At 36.7% G+C, this 17,931-nt stretch overlaps 1 protein-coding gene and 1 long non-coding RNA gene across 2 annotated transcripts; one reads left to right on the top strand and one right to left on the bottom strand.

Moving 5' to 3' along the window:
- Positions 1-944: 944 nt before the first annotated feature.
- On the bottom strand, positions 945-11,253 carry LOC126619169 (beta-glucosidase 42). Its single transcript, XM_050287454.1, has 13 exons — positions 10,980-11,253; positions 10,308-10,374; positions 10,122-10,180; positions 9,716-9,791; positions 9,054-9,128; positions 8,824-8,911; positions 6,472-6,691; positions 5,749-5,864; positions 4,433-4,647; positions 4,314-4,348; positions 4,145-4,247; positions 3,815-3,923; positions 945-1,488 (listed from the first exon to the last, which is right to left on the bottom strand). Exons 1-13 carry the CDS (start codon positions 11,085-11,087, stop codon positions 1,293-1,295), a joined length of 1,467 nt encoding a protein of 488 aa, XP_050143411.1. The 5' UTR covers positions 11,088-11,253; the 3' UTR covers positions 945-1,292.
- A 128-nt stretch (positions 11,254-11,381) lies between these two features.
- Positions 11,382-17,397, top strand: LOC126619170 (uncharacterized). The gene is made up of 2 exons (XR_007621983.1): positions 11,382-11,499; positions 17,335-17,397. It is a non-coding gene; the product is annotated as an uncharacterized LOC126619170 (long non-coding RNA).
- The last annotated feature ends 534 nt before the right edge of the window (positions 17,398-17,931 follow it).

The following is a 17,931-nucleotide window of genomic DNA, read 5'->3' as shown; positions in this document are numbered from 1 at the left end:
ACTAATAAATTATTGAGGGGATATGTTTAGCCCTTTTGGTTAAAGATAGTATATAAGTATGCCCCGATACTGTGCATTTAAAAATAATTTTTCCTAAATCTATAATTCTGGACGGGGCTACATATTTCATTGAGCTTCTATTGTTTGCAAAGAGCCAAAGATCGTAGCGTGTCTACTATTGCTATAGAAAAAACCTCCTCCTCATATTCAGAAGACTCTTTTTATCACTTTACCAATTTTCTCTCGTTTCTTTTAGCATTTTCAATCACTTCCCCTGCTTTTATTTTTCCTCAACCCCGGGATATGGCACATTTTTCTCAAAGATTTTCTTAGATTTTCGGGGTTTCCAAACAGTATATGGGCGACCTTCTAAATCTTCTGGAAGATATTATCGATAAGGTTCTATCTTTCATGCCGATTAGAGACGATGCTCGGATCAATGTCTTGTCCCTGATCTAGCACTTTCATTAGAGGAGAACTCTTGTTCTTGAATTCGATTGGGAGACTTGCCCTTACATCTTGAGGCATTTGGGACAAGCGGTTGTTGCGAATCCACATCTGGTTATGGACTTGGATTTTTTTATGGGCAAAAGAAAAATACCAAAATATTTCCATACCGAGACATTGACGGACAATTCCCGTGCACATTTCTTCTAGTTCCAAGATGCACCTGGAGGTATCGTTGAGAACCCTGAATTCTCGTGGCCTATTGTCGGGCAGAGAGTCTACTTCATTGATCCATAGAAACAGTGGCGTCACTTCCCTCTTGGTGAAATGAGACATGTATGGTACATATTATTGTGTAAGGCAAGATGTCAAATAATGCCACACTCGAGGGGCCGTGTTGAGCCTATCCGTCCATTGCCATTATGCATCGCACAACATCCGCATACAAACCTCGAGTAATTAGTTATAACACCAGTGTGCAGCTACACTGCATGCTATAGGGTTCCAATGCCCAATTGGGGTGATTTAAATAATCAGAACAAATAGTTTGTGACATTAGAAAAAAACAGAAAAAGATAAAGAGTTCGTAACACTCCATCGGATGGTTCCAGTCATTGACGTAAAAAAAAAAAAAAAAAAAAAAACTACATTTCAGGTTGGCATAATTAGGGATAAGAGTGAGTTGGTACAGAAATAAAACTTTCGGGTAACTTTCAAAAGCCAGAGAGACAATTTCCTGGGGAGTCCCTATCCGTCTTCAAAACAACGGAAGCATCAAGCAGTTAAAAGTTGGTACAATGCATGGGTGAAGTCCATAAGGCTGGCTTTAAGGACCTAATTGTCCATTACTCTTCCTTTCCATATTTGCCTTCAACACCTTTGAAGAACCTCAAGAACCAGTAAGCAGAAGATTTTGGGTGTCTCGCAAGCCCATTCTTATAGTCAACATAAACCAAACCAAAACGCTTGGTATATCCTTGAGCCCACTCAAAGTTATCCAGTAATGACCACGCAAAGTATCCCCTTACATCTGCCCCATCCCTGTCCAGGAAAAATGTAACCTTTTCAGATCATTGTTCACACACTAATATGAGTTAATTACTTTTTAACAAGATGAAAATATGTACTAGACATGTGAAAATGCTCAAGATGGAGAAACAAAGTGACCAACTAAAGCTTTTCTTTGGTTAATACCAATTGAAGATATTTTGTGAAATGTGACATCTATGTCTTTCCCCGTTTGCAGTTTCCCACTACAAATAAATAGATGAGTAGCACAAGCAACCAGTTAAAAACCCACCTCCTATTTATGCAAGATTTTGAATTTGACAGGATACTAGGGTTTAGAAACCTAACAGCCATGGATAGAACCCTGGGGACGCCCATGGATTGGATTGGGTTGGGTTGGGTTGGGGGCTGTGTATCAGCCACCCACGTGTCTCCTAATAACCCATCTATGCGACCTTAATATCACAAGCCATGTACACATGCATATTTTCATGCATAAATAGATGAGCAGCACAAGCCTCAGCCTTATACATCAAGACAATGGATGCTGCAACTAAGTACTCATCCATCTTGTAATGGTAGCACGACACCATGCAGGGGCTGAATGATAAGCTCATGTTTATATATATTTTACATCAAATTCACATATCTTTTTTTAGTTAGTTCCTTATATTTTTGAGCTATTTACTTTGTTTTTTTGTTTTGTGGGATTTGTCAAGCAAATAAAAGAAAAATAGCACAAGTGGGATTTTAAGTAACAAATTCGTCAAAACTGCCTGTGCAGATCAGCTGACTTTGGAAGCAAGTTGCGAACATCTCAGAATGAATTCGAGAATGAGCCTTATATGCTTGGAAAGCTACGGATGTTTATTTTCTAGAGCATTTCGCGGATTGTTAATATCATTTTTCTAGAAGAAGTTATGGCCGTTTTAACACTGAAAGGTTACCAAGAGGCTGAGCAGTTTGTAACTGCAATGAAAGCAATAAACCCAATAAATCTAGCAGCCAAAACTGATGCAGCCAAGAACAGCTGACACTTATTCAAATATAAAAGGGAATGGAATAAAAAATGAGGATTAAGAGGGAGTAATTGGCATAAAGGCTATCTAAAGAGTTACAATTGTTTTACAATTTCCTCATTTATTGTCATCACTAAATGGCTATTAGTGGGTGAGTTAAAGAGAAGAAAATGATGCAGCAAGAATTAGTTTAAAAGCAGCGTTGGGGAAGGAAGGAAAGAAGGAGGAGGCTTCGGTCGTTTTCTTTCGGTTCTATCTTCTCAAACTCATGTCTATCTTTTGTTTTTATTTAAGGATTCTGTGTAACTAAATTTTTAGTAGTTAGGGGCTGTTTTGAAGCCCCAAATATGATTGCAAGTTTGTTATGACATTTTATTTGAATTACTTTTATGAATAGATGAAAATTGGTTCACTACTTGTCTCATTGATGAATTCTTTATATGTTTTCTACGGATGCATACTTAGTAAGCATATCTAGGATTCTAATGCTATGAATATGTGTGTGTCTGCCCTTGTTGAATGAAGACCTACATATATTCTAGAGTAGTACTTGTTAATTGCGATTAACATGTGAACCAATTTCTAGGATAAGTAAGACAACACCAGTACTTACGATGCCTTGTGATAACTCAAACTCTTTTCGTTCTTAATGATTTCTATTTGTTAAATCTATGAACACGCCATTCTAAATTGCATGCTAGGGACTAAGTTAAGTTGAAAACGTCATTCTCTTAACATACTAAGAAAGAGTAATAGGTTGAGTTCTAACATTGAGCCAACTTGAGCATCTTCATCCGGAAATAAAAGGAATTTGAATGAAACATTACATGTTTGCATGATTATTTGGTGGTGAATAGCAATTCCCCTAACTCGTGGTGAACTATTTAAAATTTGTTTCTGTCATGTTTTTGTTCGATTTAATTTAAATAGCAAATCGACTCCAAAAATCCTAAAAATTTGTGTGAGAGTAGCTCTGTGTGTCTAGTGTGTTCATATAAAATTTCGTAGACTTTAGATAAGTGTAAGTCGGTCTAATAATTATTTTTCGGTGGTTGGTCAGTAGGGACAACAACCACTTTTTGTGACATTTTAAGTAGTTAGATAAAACAATCTTCTGCAGGAAAGACCCTTATTTTCATACGCTACAATTGACAAATCTTAGTGTTAATAAGGAAAATCAATAGGATATTTGTGTGCTACTTTGTAGTGTGCTTTTAATTCTATCACTAAATGACATGATAACCTGTATGGAATTTGTAAAGTCTTTCTTGCATGACTTACTAAAGAATGACTTGAAAGCTTGTTCATATGATAAAATGGATGAAATGAAGTCGACCTACCTTATTGCTTTGGCAACTGCTGAAAGGTATCTCTTAAAGTAACTAACTCTCAGTTTGTCATCCAGCATTTCATGAAGTGGGGAGGTGTCATTATCTTCGTCATCCATACCTGTAATTTAAAAAAGAAATTAAAAGAATCATAATGTTGAATAAGTACAAACTCCTGTAGTTTTCCAGACCAATAATCAAAAGAAATTTAATTCAATATATTTCATCTATATATATTTCACCTCAGTGCATATTTCATTTATATAATGGGCAAATGCACTTAACCACAAATGAAATTCTAGATTCAATTTTGTTTTCCAAGGAAAGTCTCTCCAAGCATACCATTCTCAGTAACATATATTGGGGGATTATTGTATCTCTGCGCTATGTAATTCAAAACCTTATGCATGCCCCAAGGAACAACATACAGCCATTCTGATGCTGCCTGCCAAGCAAAATATTTCAGAGGCTGGACAGTTAGTGGAATATGTCAGCAGGAGAGAGTTCATACCTTCTCACCAATAGCCTCACCCCCTTCCCATTCATCTGATGGTAAAGAGAGAATATTACATAAAGATCAAGAGAAAATTTGTTGTGAAAACCAATGACATGGTAGTTAGTGTATTTTACCAATTCTCTCTATCCCTTGTGCTTTATAAAAATCACCCTCATCATGGTTATCTCTTCCATGAGCAATAAATCTTGATGTATAGTGATTCAGACCAATAAAGTCTACTGAGTTCTTAAGCAACTCCTTATCTTTCTCTGAAAATATGGGAAGCCGATCTCCAAGTCTTTCACGCATAACTTTGGGGTATTCCCCATGATATATTGGATCTAAGTACCTGTTTTTGGAATCAGTTCAGACGGATTCTAAACAATACTAAGAGGAGAAAACCATTTTAATTCATCTAACGAACTGCCTGGGTTAGCAGCAAGCAGAGCTGGAGAAATTGCTAAAATCATCTGCACCCATTCAATGATGCGGCCCATATGCTGTTTATATGTCTCAGAGTAGGTTTTATATCTTATAAGGATTCAAATAGAATGCATACTTCAATTAATATGGTTTCACCAGAAGGCAACAAGACAATTTGGTTGCATTTCAAGTAGAGGGGAATACTCAATATAAACAGCACGATACATGAAAACTTGTGGATCTGCTCAGAACTAAGATACAAACGTTGTATTTCAATGTTGTTTTGTCATTAATTACAGCCCTACTCTCACCAATTAAATAACTACACTGAGATCAGTTACTCCTGCTAATTTGCCATGAGGTTTTCCAATGTACTTTGACCGTGTGGATGCTTTAATTGTGCACATTTAGTGTACTTATATGAATATTGAATGCACATTGAAATTGTTTGAGAATGAGTGTCTGTATGAGGGCTTATGTCTGTGTGTGTGTGTGTGTGTGATAGAGAGAGAGAGAGAGAGAGAGAGAGTTAAATAACTACACTGAGATCAGTTACTCCTGTTAATTTACCATGAGGTTTTCCAATGTACTTTGACCGTATGGATGCTTTAATCGTGCACATTTAGTGTACTTGTGTGAATATTGTATGCACATTAAAATTGTTTGAGAATGTGTCTGTATGAGGGCTCATGTATGTGTGTGCGCGCGCGAGAGAGAGAGAGAGAGAGAGAGAGAGAGAATTAAATAACTACACTGAGATCAGTTACTCCTGTTAGTTTACCATGAGGTTTTCCAATGTACTGACGGTATGGATGCTTTAATCGTGCACATTTAGTGTACTTGTATGAATATTGAATGCACTTTAAAATTGTTTGAGGAGTGTCTGTATGAGGGCTCATGTGTGTGTGTGTGTGTGTGTGTGAGAGAGAGAGAGAGAGAGAGAGATCCACACATATTATCTGAACTTACATAGTTAACAGTATTTTTGTGACCAAACAGTTACATAATTTAGGGAACAAGTAATTACCATCCAAGCTGAAAATCTAGGCGCCTTGCTGCAGCAACTTTATCTTCAATTGTGTCTGAATTAGCCTCTGCCCATTCACAGTCTACAACCAAGCCAACTTGTCCCCCTTGCTTGTCCTGAAAGACAATAGTAGCAGCAAGAGTAAGAACAATATATAATATTTGGGTAGTGGAGTGGAGAAAGAAGATACCGCTACTAAACTATGTCCATATTCAGAAATCTATACTATGTAAGTATCTTAAACCTTGACTGTCTTCCAATCAATTTCACATTCATTGCACTTTACGTGAAATCTGATTTTGAACCCAAATATATGAGCATGGTTTATTATGTTTACATTTTCCCATATGATGTCAGTTCTACTTAAAAACATATCCTAAACTTATAAACGAATTATGTGATATATTTCTGGAAACAGCTAAATGAGTTCTTTAGCTGACTACATGCACTTTTGCATATATGAAAGGAAAAACAAATAAAGGAAAAACAAATAGAGAGAACACTAGTGTTAAGATTTGCTTGTTCAAAGAATCACAATCTAATCTTACACAAGAAGGAAGCTATAAATTGCTAAAATGCTGACTAATATATTACTTCCCTTGTTGAGTAAAACATCTTCCCTTTAATAAATAAAGTGATGAAATCAATGGCAAATACCAGGAGCTTGGTCAGTGATAAAAAGAGTAACAAGGAGACAAGCAGACAAAGAAACAAACAGTAAACCTTATACTTGCTTCGGTGTATGGAAACAGCAGCAGCATGTGCCAATAGTTGGTGGTGTGCAACCAAATATGGTTCTGTTGACGAGTGCCTTCCAGGAGCAAATATCCCAACACCATAACCATTAATTGCAGTCTGAAGAGGCTCATTAAAAGTGATCCAGTCCTTTACTCTATCGCCAAAGCTTGCAAAGCAGGTGTCTGCATAGACTGAGAAGTATTCTCTGCATTCACAAAATCCAACTGACTACTTGTATGATAGAATCTCACAGCACTAGATAACATATAGGCTATGAGGAAATTGTCTAACAATGACATAAACACATACAAAAAATTATTATATTTGTTTCCTGAAAGTAACGGAAGTTTGTGCTGCATATCATTTTTTTTATTCCCCCTGCCAATACTGATGCATGCAGACAAAGTGCTGTATTGTAGATGATTTTCAGATTGCTAATAACCTGTATCCCCTAATAGAACCTTTAAATTAACCAGAAGACCCTTAATGCTCTTGCTACCCAGAGTTTCTGTTCCTCTTCTATAGAACTACCTACTCTATTGAATTAGTCATTCTTTCTAATGGGCACCCTATTAATCTTCATTGGGTCTAGTAACCACCATAGTCCATGTCTCCTTTTTTATCGTCTACAGGAGCCACTTAACCTTCTCATATATGAGTTAGTTACTCTAAGCCATATTATCTCAATCTCTCTATCAATGATGGAGCACAGATGGCACAAATTCTTCTGTTTTGGGGTTCTTTTGACTCAGAATTGTCGCCACCTCCGCACCTGTATTTCTTCTTTTGTTATAATTGTATTCTACGTATACAGTTTTATATCTACTTATCTTAAGTCTATTGCTTCTGAAGTTTCTCTCCGTAACTCTTTTTTTTAGCATTCTTGCATGCTTTAGTCTATTAAATCAAAACAATATGCCAATAGTCTGACCATATATAAAGCTCATCCTGAATATGTTTAGTCAGTTTGTCCATAAAGAAAGGGCCTCTGTGTTGATCACTGATATAAGTCTACACTAATCAAAAACTTGCTTTTCTCTCATGAAGTTTTTCACAGAATAGTTGTACAAAAAGCAATTCGGGGTTGTCCAAGAGAATGAACAATGTACGGTTGGTCAAATAAAAGCAACACGTGTATTAGGAACCGATGGGTCGAGCTCTAAAAGGCAGACTATATTTTAGCTCATGTGCCTTGAGTTCATTACATCCAAAAGGAAGAAAAGGGATGAACTTGCAACTTGGGTTCTTGTGGATCGATTCACAAAATTTTAAGCAGTTCTAAAAGCATTTGAAGTGCTTCTTGCAGGAAGCACTTTTAAGTGTTTTTCTAGGATTTACTTACATTTTTACTAAGGATGAGCTTCATGAACATTTTCACCAAAAGCACTTTCAGCCATTTTAAAAACACTTCCAAATGAGCCCATAATTGTTAGAGCTTCTAGAAGAATTCAGAGTTTGTCTGATTTTATTTGAAAATGCTGGAGCTTCTAGATGTTTTAGCATTGTTTTGCTAGGCTTTCTTTAGTTTTCCTAGGGCATATGGTCTTGTTTTTATCAATCAATATAATTAGACTTTTAGAATTCCTCTAAGACTTTAATGTGAGTCATTAATTACTAGAGCCCTTGCTTGAGTGATTCTTGAGAACTATTGGTGTGATTCCAAGAGTCCTTGCTGGAGTGATTCCAGTATCCCTTTTCCTAACTTTCCCATTACCCAAATTGCCATACCTGCAACATATGTTATGCCCACATTCCCACAATTCAACCTCACTAAACACTAACTTTAGCATGTTGTTGTGGACCTAAACAACCACATAAGACCCAATCAGAAACGTGCAGCATTCTCTGAGGAATCAAGCATCTTACAGTGGTAGTTACCTTGCTGGTGAATCTTTTTTGTATTTCTGGAATTGCATGTTAACATTTGTGAGTTCTTTAATTTTCTTCCTAATTGTTATTTTAATTCCTACCTCAGCTTCATCATTTGCATCCTATATGAGCATTTAATTTATTTTCACAAGTCTATTAATTTGTTTTATCTAGTGCCTTGTACATATGAATTAAGTGTTAGGTAGTCCTATATCATAATTTAAATGTTAGAATAATTCCTAACTCTTACTATAGAGTCTAGTGTTTGTCTAACAGAAATGATTGCAGTTGTTCATGGAAAGGCGTCATGTGATGTTAACATATCTATCTAAAATTTACAATGGAAGGATCTTACAGCACTCTGCAATTTCAATTTCAAGAAAAGAGTTCGAATGAATTGAGTAGATATCTTCACTTGTGCAATAATAAAACAAAATTGATATTTAAAAATGATGATATAGTACTTACACAATTTGCTTATTCAGCCACCCTCCCATATTCTCATGAAGGTACAAGGGTAGATCCCAATGGTACAGTGTTACATAAGGTTGGATGCCTGCAAGAACAAATTGTTGAATACACATGCAAATACACTTCAAGAAAAGTTTTGCCAATTAGAAAAGTTTTTCCTCAACTATCCTTAAGTTTTCCAAAGGAGCCAATCAACCAGAAGAAAATGAAAATAAACAAATTCATACCCTTTTCAAGGAGAGCATCGATGAAATTGTTATAGTAAGTAATCCCTTCTTCATTGATTTTGGTTCCCAAACCATCTGCACAAACAGAACCAGAAGAAATATACAATCGTCATCACAATTAAGCTATGCCAAGAGAATGAAACATGGACGTACGCTTCAAGAACTTTTTCAAGTCCTTGTCTGAATTCTGCTTGGGGATATATACTTAAAACATCTCATATTGTAATCTCCACATGTTTTCAAAACTTTAGACAGCTAAGGAGACTTCTGCCGCAACTATCTTAAGTTTTCCCAAGGAGCCAATTATAAATATTTTCGTCTAAAGATCACCACAACATTGTCCATTCATATTTGCCGAACTTGTGAAAGATCCATTCAATCTTGAAGTTATTATTGACCATTAATCTTGAAGATTTGATCAATAACATTTCAACTTAGCTCAAGCATCTATGCCATTCAAATCACCTTCACTACCATATTTAAATGCAGAGATCACTTCCCAGGGGTAGGATGTCAAGAAGAGTCAAATGAGAAGGTAAATGCTAAAAAGGAAATGAAGGTGAGAAAGTAATTTTTAAACATAAAACCAGATGACAGTGAATTGATAATATCCTGTGTTTTAGCACTAGAAAGAACTCTATAGATGGCAAAAGGTAGCATACCAGGGAATATTCGAGACCATGCTATGGAAAAACGATGAGCTTCAAATCCCAACTTGGCAATGAGTTCAACATCTTCCTGTTAGCACTAAATAGATTGTGAGTTGTGTTAAATGACTAAGATAAATTGAAATTTCAGACTTGCATAACTATCTGAACAGAATGAAGAACGGCAAGTGTAAGAATTTTATCATGTTCTTTTAAACCATTATAAAAAGAAAACACTACTAACAGATGAGGCCAGAACTGACCACATTCTTCCCCTTCCTAAACCATCAACATAAATTTGGGGAAATGACATTGAAAACTAGTAGAGACATCGCAAATACTAACAGTTTTGGGAAGATAGCATTGACATAATGCCAAAGACCAAAAGGATTGATTCGGTTATGACCAACTTTCTACTAACCTTATACCGATAATATTGATCCACTGCAACGTCCCCATTGCTTCCATCAATGATATTCCCTAATGAACCAAGACATACATAATAAGTTCCGTAAGTTGCTAACTAAAAATAGTATCAGATTGGACAAAATCAAGAAAAATTCAGGTCCTAGAAGATATTATCACAAGCTCAATGAAGAAAAGGTACCTTTTGAGTGTGAAAAAGCATCCCAAATGCTGGGACCCCTACCACCGTCCTTGCAGGCTCCCTCTACCTACAAATAAACAAGAAGCCCCTAAACGAAAATTCATAGACTCTGAGTTTTGGAATTCAAGACAGTGCATTAGACAACTCAAAAGTAGAAAATGGGATTTGTTATTTTGCAAAACTATGATTGAAGACAGGAGACTCACAATTACAAACACTACATTATCTAGTGTTCACTTGTTTAACCATGAAACAATCATGTACATATTTTGAAACAAACATGTACAGATACTTAAACAAACAAACAATAAATAAATAAAATTGCTGAGTAACATGCAATTCAACAAAAACTGAGATTGTGATGGCTAAAATTTCATTTACAAAGTAGAAACGTAAATTAAAACTATTCAATGAAAGATTGCTGGAAACGACACCCAATCACATGCATCAGAAGCAAAATAACTCCACTGTATAACAAACTGATCAAAACAATAAAATATAGAAAAACGGAATTCATAATCAAATTAAATTAATTCCAGCAACTAGATTTTGGTCTGGTGTTTCTGCTGCATTATTGGAAGAGGTCCCAAATTTGAATCCCTTCCCCAGTTGATGAAATAAATAAATGAAAATAAATCAATTTAAAAAGAAAAAAGAAAAAGAACCGCTAACTTGATATGCGGAAGTGGCAACGCCAAAAACGAAGTTGGGAGGAAAGTCACTGCGACAGACTTCATGAGTTTCTTCATCATATTCCTTCAACAAGACCTTCTTTGCCATTCCTACTCCTACTTAGAGCAGCCAAGAAAGTAAGGAAAATACTTGATTTATGGTTAACACATATCGGAACCAAAGGACTGCGCTGGATCTGGACTCTGGTTACTGCAAAAATTTATTTTTAAACAAAGATCTACAGATCCAGAAACCAAATAGTAGGTGAGTCACCAGAAAGAGAATATAAAATGGGGAAAACGTTACGTCACCACCAGTCATTGTGGCCTTTCTAAAAAGGCAACAGAGCCATCCACTCACACTATTTAACAGGGTTAAATCTTTTGTCATCGTATTTGCAGCGAGAGGCTCTATATTGGGTCGGAAAAGTGATAGATATAATTCATTTTAAAGCATCGATTGTTGTAAAATTGACTGTGGGTGCAGTGAAATAAATGAAACAAGACACAAAATTTACGAGGTTCCTCTACAGTCAGTGTGACTGGAGTACGTCATCGGGGTAGCAGTGGTGCTTTCATTATAATTTGAAATAATAAGAGTACAAAGATAACTCTCTCTATTATCTCCTCTCATCTTCCTCTTCTTCCTCTCTCTCTCTCTCTTCCTCTCTTTCTTTCTTTCTTTTCATTCCCATCTTTCCCGTGAACTCCCCTCACTTCATCTCCTCTTCTTCCTTTATATAAACAAAAGAAAGCACTATTCACTTCACTATTCATGTGGACCATCCACATAATATTTACAACACTCCCCCTTGGATGGCCACAAGTCTTCGAATGACTCGTTAGAATCTTGATCTGTCTTGGATGCTCCCCCTGATGAGTATCTCCCCCTGATTTCAAATCATTTAGGTTGATCGTTGATCGTTCTGCTTTAGTCTCTTAGTAAGAAGAGTTGCTGAAAGAGTTGCTTTACTTGTTGTTAACTTTCCACAGGCTTTTTCTTGAACTGGGCTGGAGGATCTTCTGCTAGACTTGATCCAAAGATCTGAATTTACTCCTTTTATCTGGAGCGGAATTTGATTCAAGAGTAGTGAACACTTGATCTTGAATCGGACTTGTGATTTCTTCAAGGACATTCGAGGCTTGATCTTGAATGAAATTGGACCATGAGGAGCTTCATGTGGCAAGTGATCTTCAGTTTTGTCAGGGATGAATCAGCACGCGTTTGTTGCGCTTGTCTCCACATGCTTCAATGTATCATTTTCACTTTCCTTACTTGCTCCCCTTGCTTAAGTAGTATTTTCTCTGCTTTTCCCCCATGCATGTGTGGCATCTTCTCCGGCAGTATTTGCCCTCTGATGCCGGAGTGGAGTGCAACCCTTGCATTTGGATGGTTCATCACTTCTTGGTGACTGGAGACCCAGCTCCAACCGTTGAAGATGACTACTCGAGAGCAATACTAGGTAAGCAATCAGGAAAGGTTTTAGGCAGTCGGTTCCTTACCGGGAGTTTGAATGGAGGTTCCGACATATTGCTTTCTTTATCCTTGTCTTTGCAGGCAAGAACAAGGACAAAGGAAAGGACAGAGAGATTGCATGATATAAGATAATCTTGCTCTGGTCCCTGAAGATATGTGATAATCTTGCTCTGGTGTGACATGTTTGAAGAGGTATTCTCGGAGAGGAAGAAAACTGAGTATTTCGAGATGCTATGTTGAAGATGCATTCTCGGAGATGAGGAAGAGTTAGGTATTCTTGCAGTGTTGCGGGTCTGCCTTGTTATGGAGAACAGATGTCGACATATATAGAGATTTCTCAATAGCAAGTGGTGGTGCTGTGCTTTTACTCTTGTCAGCAACTGTGGTGTAAATAGAACAGTAAGATTTACGCGTTTTCAACTTTTTCAGAGATCTTTGACAAAGTTGCACGCGATATCTGAAAAGCTGAGATTACGTCTGAAAAATGCCAACGAATTTTATTCAGGAAAATCTGGCTTTTGAAATTCAAAGAGCGGTGCCTCATCGATCATTGAACAAGTGGCTCTGCTGCCTCTTCTTTTATAGAGACATCAATTGTGTTCAAGAGTATGCTCAGAAAGTTGCTGCTTGTAGAAATTTCCCCTATCTTGCACCTTTGAAATTTTATTTGACCTCTGTTTTTGCTTCATCATTTCTGAAAAATGACTTGCCCATCTAACATTTGCTTAGATTTGAGTCTTAGGAGTGATACAGACGAGCAGCGTCAGGATAATATATGGCGCCCATCCTTCTTATCTTCTAATGGTCCTCTTACGGTTGGGGACTCTGTGATGAAGAATAACATAACCGCTACTGTGGTAGCTAGGAATCTTTTCACTCCAAGGGATAACAAGATCCTTTCAGAACGGTCTGAAGAGTCGGCCGTTCAAGACTCATTGGCTCTCAGTGTTCAGTGTGCTGGCTTTGTGTCCAATATGGGCCAACGCCTACTTGCTCAAACTCGCCAAGTTGAATCATTGATGGCGGAGGTGGCAAGTCTTAAACAAGAGATCAGAGGGCTCAAGCACGAGAATAGGGTGTTACACGTGCTTGCAAATAGTTACTCTACGAGCATGAAAAGAAAGCTCGTTCAACTGCAGGAATCTGAAAGTCGGATTCAAAGTGATCACCAGAGGTTCGTTGCTAGATTCCGAAAGCAACTGATGTCTTCCCCTTCTGGTGTTTTGCTAAGTACTGGGGTGCCACATGATCAATCTCCAGTGCCTCCCCCTTCTGGGGTACTTCCGAGTACTGAGGCTTCACATGAGCAACCTTTGTGAAGGCTCCATCCTGTTTATTTGTTTTAACTTATGTGTATGTACATATCTGTAATTTCTTGGAGATATTAATAAATAAGCTTTATTTCATTCAATGTATTGTGCCAAATACAATAAAGCATATACTTCACTAAGATATGGTACTTCTGGACCAAATATTAATTTATCTTTACCCTCACGAAGATAAATGATTATTCTTAGTGTCTTCATCATATGAGTATTCAACTCATAATCTTCAATCCATATGGTTCTTTTAATATCATAAATATCATGGATAAGATTCGTGTTGGTAGATTGTTCGATCTGCAGCTTGAGACAATAATTCTTTCAACACTTTATAATTTTTCTAGACTCTTCAAGAGTCCCAATTTAATATCATCAACTCTTCAAGAGTTCTAATTTAATGTTATTGACTCTTGCAAGAGATTTTAGTATGTTGCAACAATATCATAATGATAGTACTCACTAAGGCAATTTATATCCTCCATTGGTATTGAGTACATATTTTATGTTTTACCCTTCAGGGGCTTACTTTAAGCAAGTTGAATCCTTCAGGGATTTTCTACACTTCATGACACATTTTCCTTTGGAATTTATACAGAGCAATTTGCTCCCATGTATAATTGAGGAATTTACTTATGGAGATATGATGTGGGCGACTCACAACCCTTCGTATATAATTCTCCATTTATATGAACTCGTTTACAAGAGTATAATTTCAGGTTTCAATTAGTAACCTTGTGTCATATCATGTGAGTGTATTACACTGTATTACAAATGCCTCATTGGTTCAACATCTTTTGGCTATTTGTATTGTATTCAAATATATATATATAGGTTCATTTGCTCACGTTCTTACAAAATTGTAATGGAATTGCCTTTCTCCATTTTGGCCAATAATTTTTCTTTTGTCGACAAACAAAAGAATGTGACTCAATATTAACACAGCTCATTGATGAATTTAGTAGCTACTTGTAAAAACCAAAATTACCATTGGTTATCATCAATCCGTGATCCCGTATTCTCATGTGCATGCGCATGCATAAAAGCTTTTCATTTCTTTGGATATCCATTGCCTCTTCAAGGGCATGACGCTATCTTTTCCAGGATAGTCATAATTTAGAGAATGTGGATCATAACCTCCTCTTGAGCGTTATAGAGCTTGGATTTTAATCTCCAATTCTGGGAGTTGAGTCATTGGAACCTATATGTCTATTATGCTCTATGTATGAGACATCAACATTCCCATGTCTGTGGATTGTCCTATCTGGGACGTGTATCCATACGGCGACTGTCATGCTTCTGGTATGCAACAGTTATGCTTCGGGAATGCAATAGTTCAGTAGTGCCATATTATTCTTCTTTCGAATAACTAAACCTTTTGAGTCTAAAAATCTGCCACGCTTCAGGCGTGCAACAGATAAATCATTTACTGTCTCATTATTTTATCCAACAGAGACATCAATTCTTGTAGGCACATTTGCAGTAAGTATATATGATTTCATCACTTTCGTTGCATCATTCAATTATTCATATTTCATTTTCTCATTGATTGCTTCGTGAATCAAAATAAGACAAATTCTCTTCTTTCTTCTGGAACGGTCTTTTCTCCCCCTAACAGCGGAAAAATTGTCTTATCAAAATGACAGTCCGCAAACCAAGCGGTAAATATATCCCCAGTCAAGGGTTCTAAATATTGAATGATAGATGATGTTCAACATCAATGCCCATTTCAGTACGTTGTGGCAGTGCAATAGGCACATAGATAACAAAACCAAAAACTCGTAAATGTATAATGTTTGGCTAGTTCCCAAACACGAGTTGTACTGAGCAATATTGATGGTTGGAAACTGGTCTCATCCGAACTTAATAATGCGTCATGTAAAATGACATGTCCCCATGTAGAAAACTGGTAATTTCGTTTTCATGAGCAGAGCGCGGGTAATCAATTTCATCCGCTTAATAAATGCTTCTGCTAAACCATTTTAAGTATGGACGTAAGGAACTTCTGGTCCTTATTAAATAGTCTGTGAACTGAGACTCTTATGTCCTTTATTATGGTTAAGTTGAGGCACTGCGGCACTTCAAACTTACGGTACTCATCAAGGAATTTCATGTCCTGATCTTCAGGATCAAAGGACTTCATGCCTGATCTTTTTGTATGATGGAACTTCAGGTCCAATCATTTGTATATGATGAGGATCAAGAAACTTCAGGTTCTGATCTGGTCAAGGAACTTTGGGTCTTATATATACTCATTGTAACAAAAGATAAGTACAATAAATAAATTAAAGCAATAGGCGGTAATTCCAGCCATAGTAAATAAATTGAACAATAAATAAATTAAAGCTTGTGACAAGGGCTTTAATTCAGCACCATTCACATAAATCAAAACTTAAAGCAGTAGGCGGTAAAACCGTCCATGATAAATAAATTGCTTTAAAGTAAATAGAACTTGTGACATGGGTTTTAAACCAACACCATGCACATAAATATCGAAGCTTTAAAGCAAAGGTGACATGGGCTTTAAACCAACACCATGCACATAAATAAATATATACATATTTTTTTCTTTCGTTTCAGATGGTGTAACACCATCCAAAAAACTTTACCTTTATTTTATTTTTATTATTTTCTTATTCAATCACATTCTACACCATTCCAAAAAAAAACATTGCCTTTTTCTTTCATTTTACATGGTGCAACGCACCTTTCCAAATCATTGGCCCCATTTCCCCGTTTCTTTGTCTATCTCTACCAGTCTCGAAACCCAGTACCAGCTGGGTTGTTGTGGGGGTTACACAAAACCAATTTAATCCAAAAAGGCTACCAGAGACTGGCGTTGTTCTTGCATGGCCCAAAGAACATGGCATCGCAAAGCAAGAACCTCTCCATAGAGACATAGATGACAGTGAGGTTGACGAAGGCACAAGAGAGGGAGGCATGTGTGGAGTCAGTCATGCCATCACCATCTCAGACAACTGAGGATTCATGGAGGTCCTCGAGATCCATTGAGAACGACACGATCTGGGTTTCCAAGTCTAATGAGATTCTTCTAGATCTCTGGAAACCATTTGTCAGGTACGAGTTTTCTTATCTCGTGACGACTTCAGGTCGTTGGAAATTTCAATTCGCACCGGAATTCGGTGGAGCGCTTCTGGCGCAGTGGGAGAAATGAAAAATGGACATACCTTTGCTTGTTTTGCTGCACCTTTGTTTGTCTGTAAGATCTCTCCATCTTTCTTGTCCACGAGAGAAAAATAGATTGCAGGTCTAGCAGGGATAAGGATTAGCACATCAATAGTTAGAGTGATAAAAGAAAAAGTGATAAAAGAAAGGTTGATGAATTTTTGTGACAAGATGATCTTCCCTGTTTGACATGTCTGGCTTGCTGTCTCTACTCTGTGAGATTTTAGCTGACCGAGGTAAGAGGTAGATAATGCTTTACCAGATTTATGATGTTGTGCTTTCCACTGACATGAGAGCTTTTCGTGCTGATAACATGTTGTAAAATTGACTGTGGGTGCAGTGGAATAAATGAAATAAGACACAAAATTTACGAGGTTCCTCTACAGTCAGTGTGACTGGAGTACGTCCTCGGGGCAGTAGTGGTGCTTTCATTATAATTTGAAATAATAGGAGTACAAAGATAACTCTCTCTATTATCTCCTCTCATCTTCCTCTTCTTTCCTCTCTCTCTCTCTTCCTCTCTTTCTTTCTTTCTTTTATTCCCATCTTTCCCGTGAACTCCCCTCACTTCATCTCCTCTTCTTCCTTTATATAAACAAAAGAAAGCACTATTCACTTTACAAATTTTCCACAAATGAATAGTGAAAATACTGTGCATAAATAGTAACAAACTATTCATGTGGACTATCCACATAATATTTACAACATCGATGAATTTTTAAGGTTTTATAAAAGAATTGTAATACTCCGTATTTTTTTAAAATGAAAATATATGTGTGTATAGGTAATTATTTTTATTTCAAATGTAAGGATTTTATTGAGTTTCCTTTTATACGTTATGTGGACAAGTACTTATACTTTTGATATGTAAAATAGTCTCAAAGTAAGTTTATTTTAATACAAAATTATTTCAAAAACTAGCTAGTATTATTTCATATTCATATGTAATTAGAGATGTTTTTCTTGCCACT

The sequence above is a fragment of the Malus sylvestris genome, chromosome 4 (assembly GCF_916048215.2).
Source record: "Malus sylvestris chromosome 4, drMalSylv7.2, whole genome shotgun sequence".
Lineage (NCBI taxonomy): Eukaryota > Viridiplantae > Streptophyta > Magnoliopsida > Rosales > Rosaceae > Malus > Malus sylvestris.
Note: the sequence above shows the minus strand (reverse complement) of the source record. Positions and strands in the feature narration are given on the sequence as shown.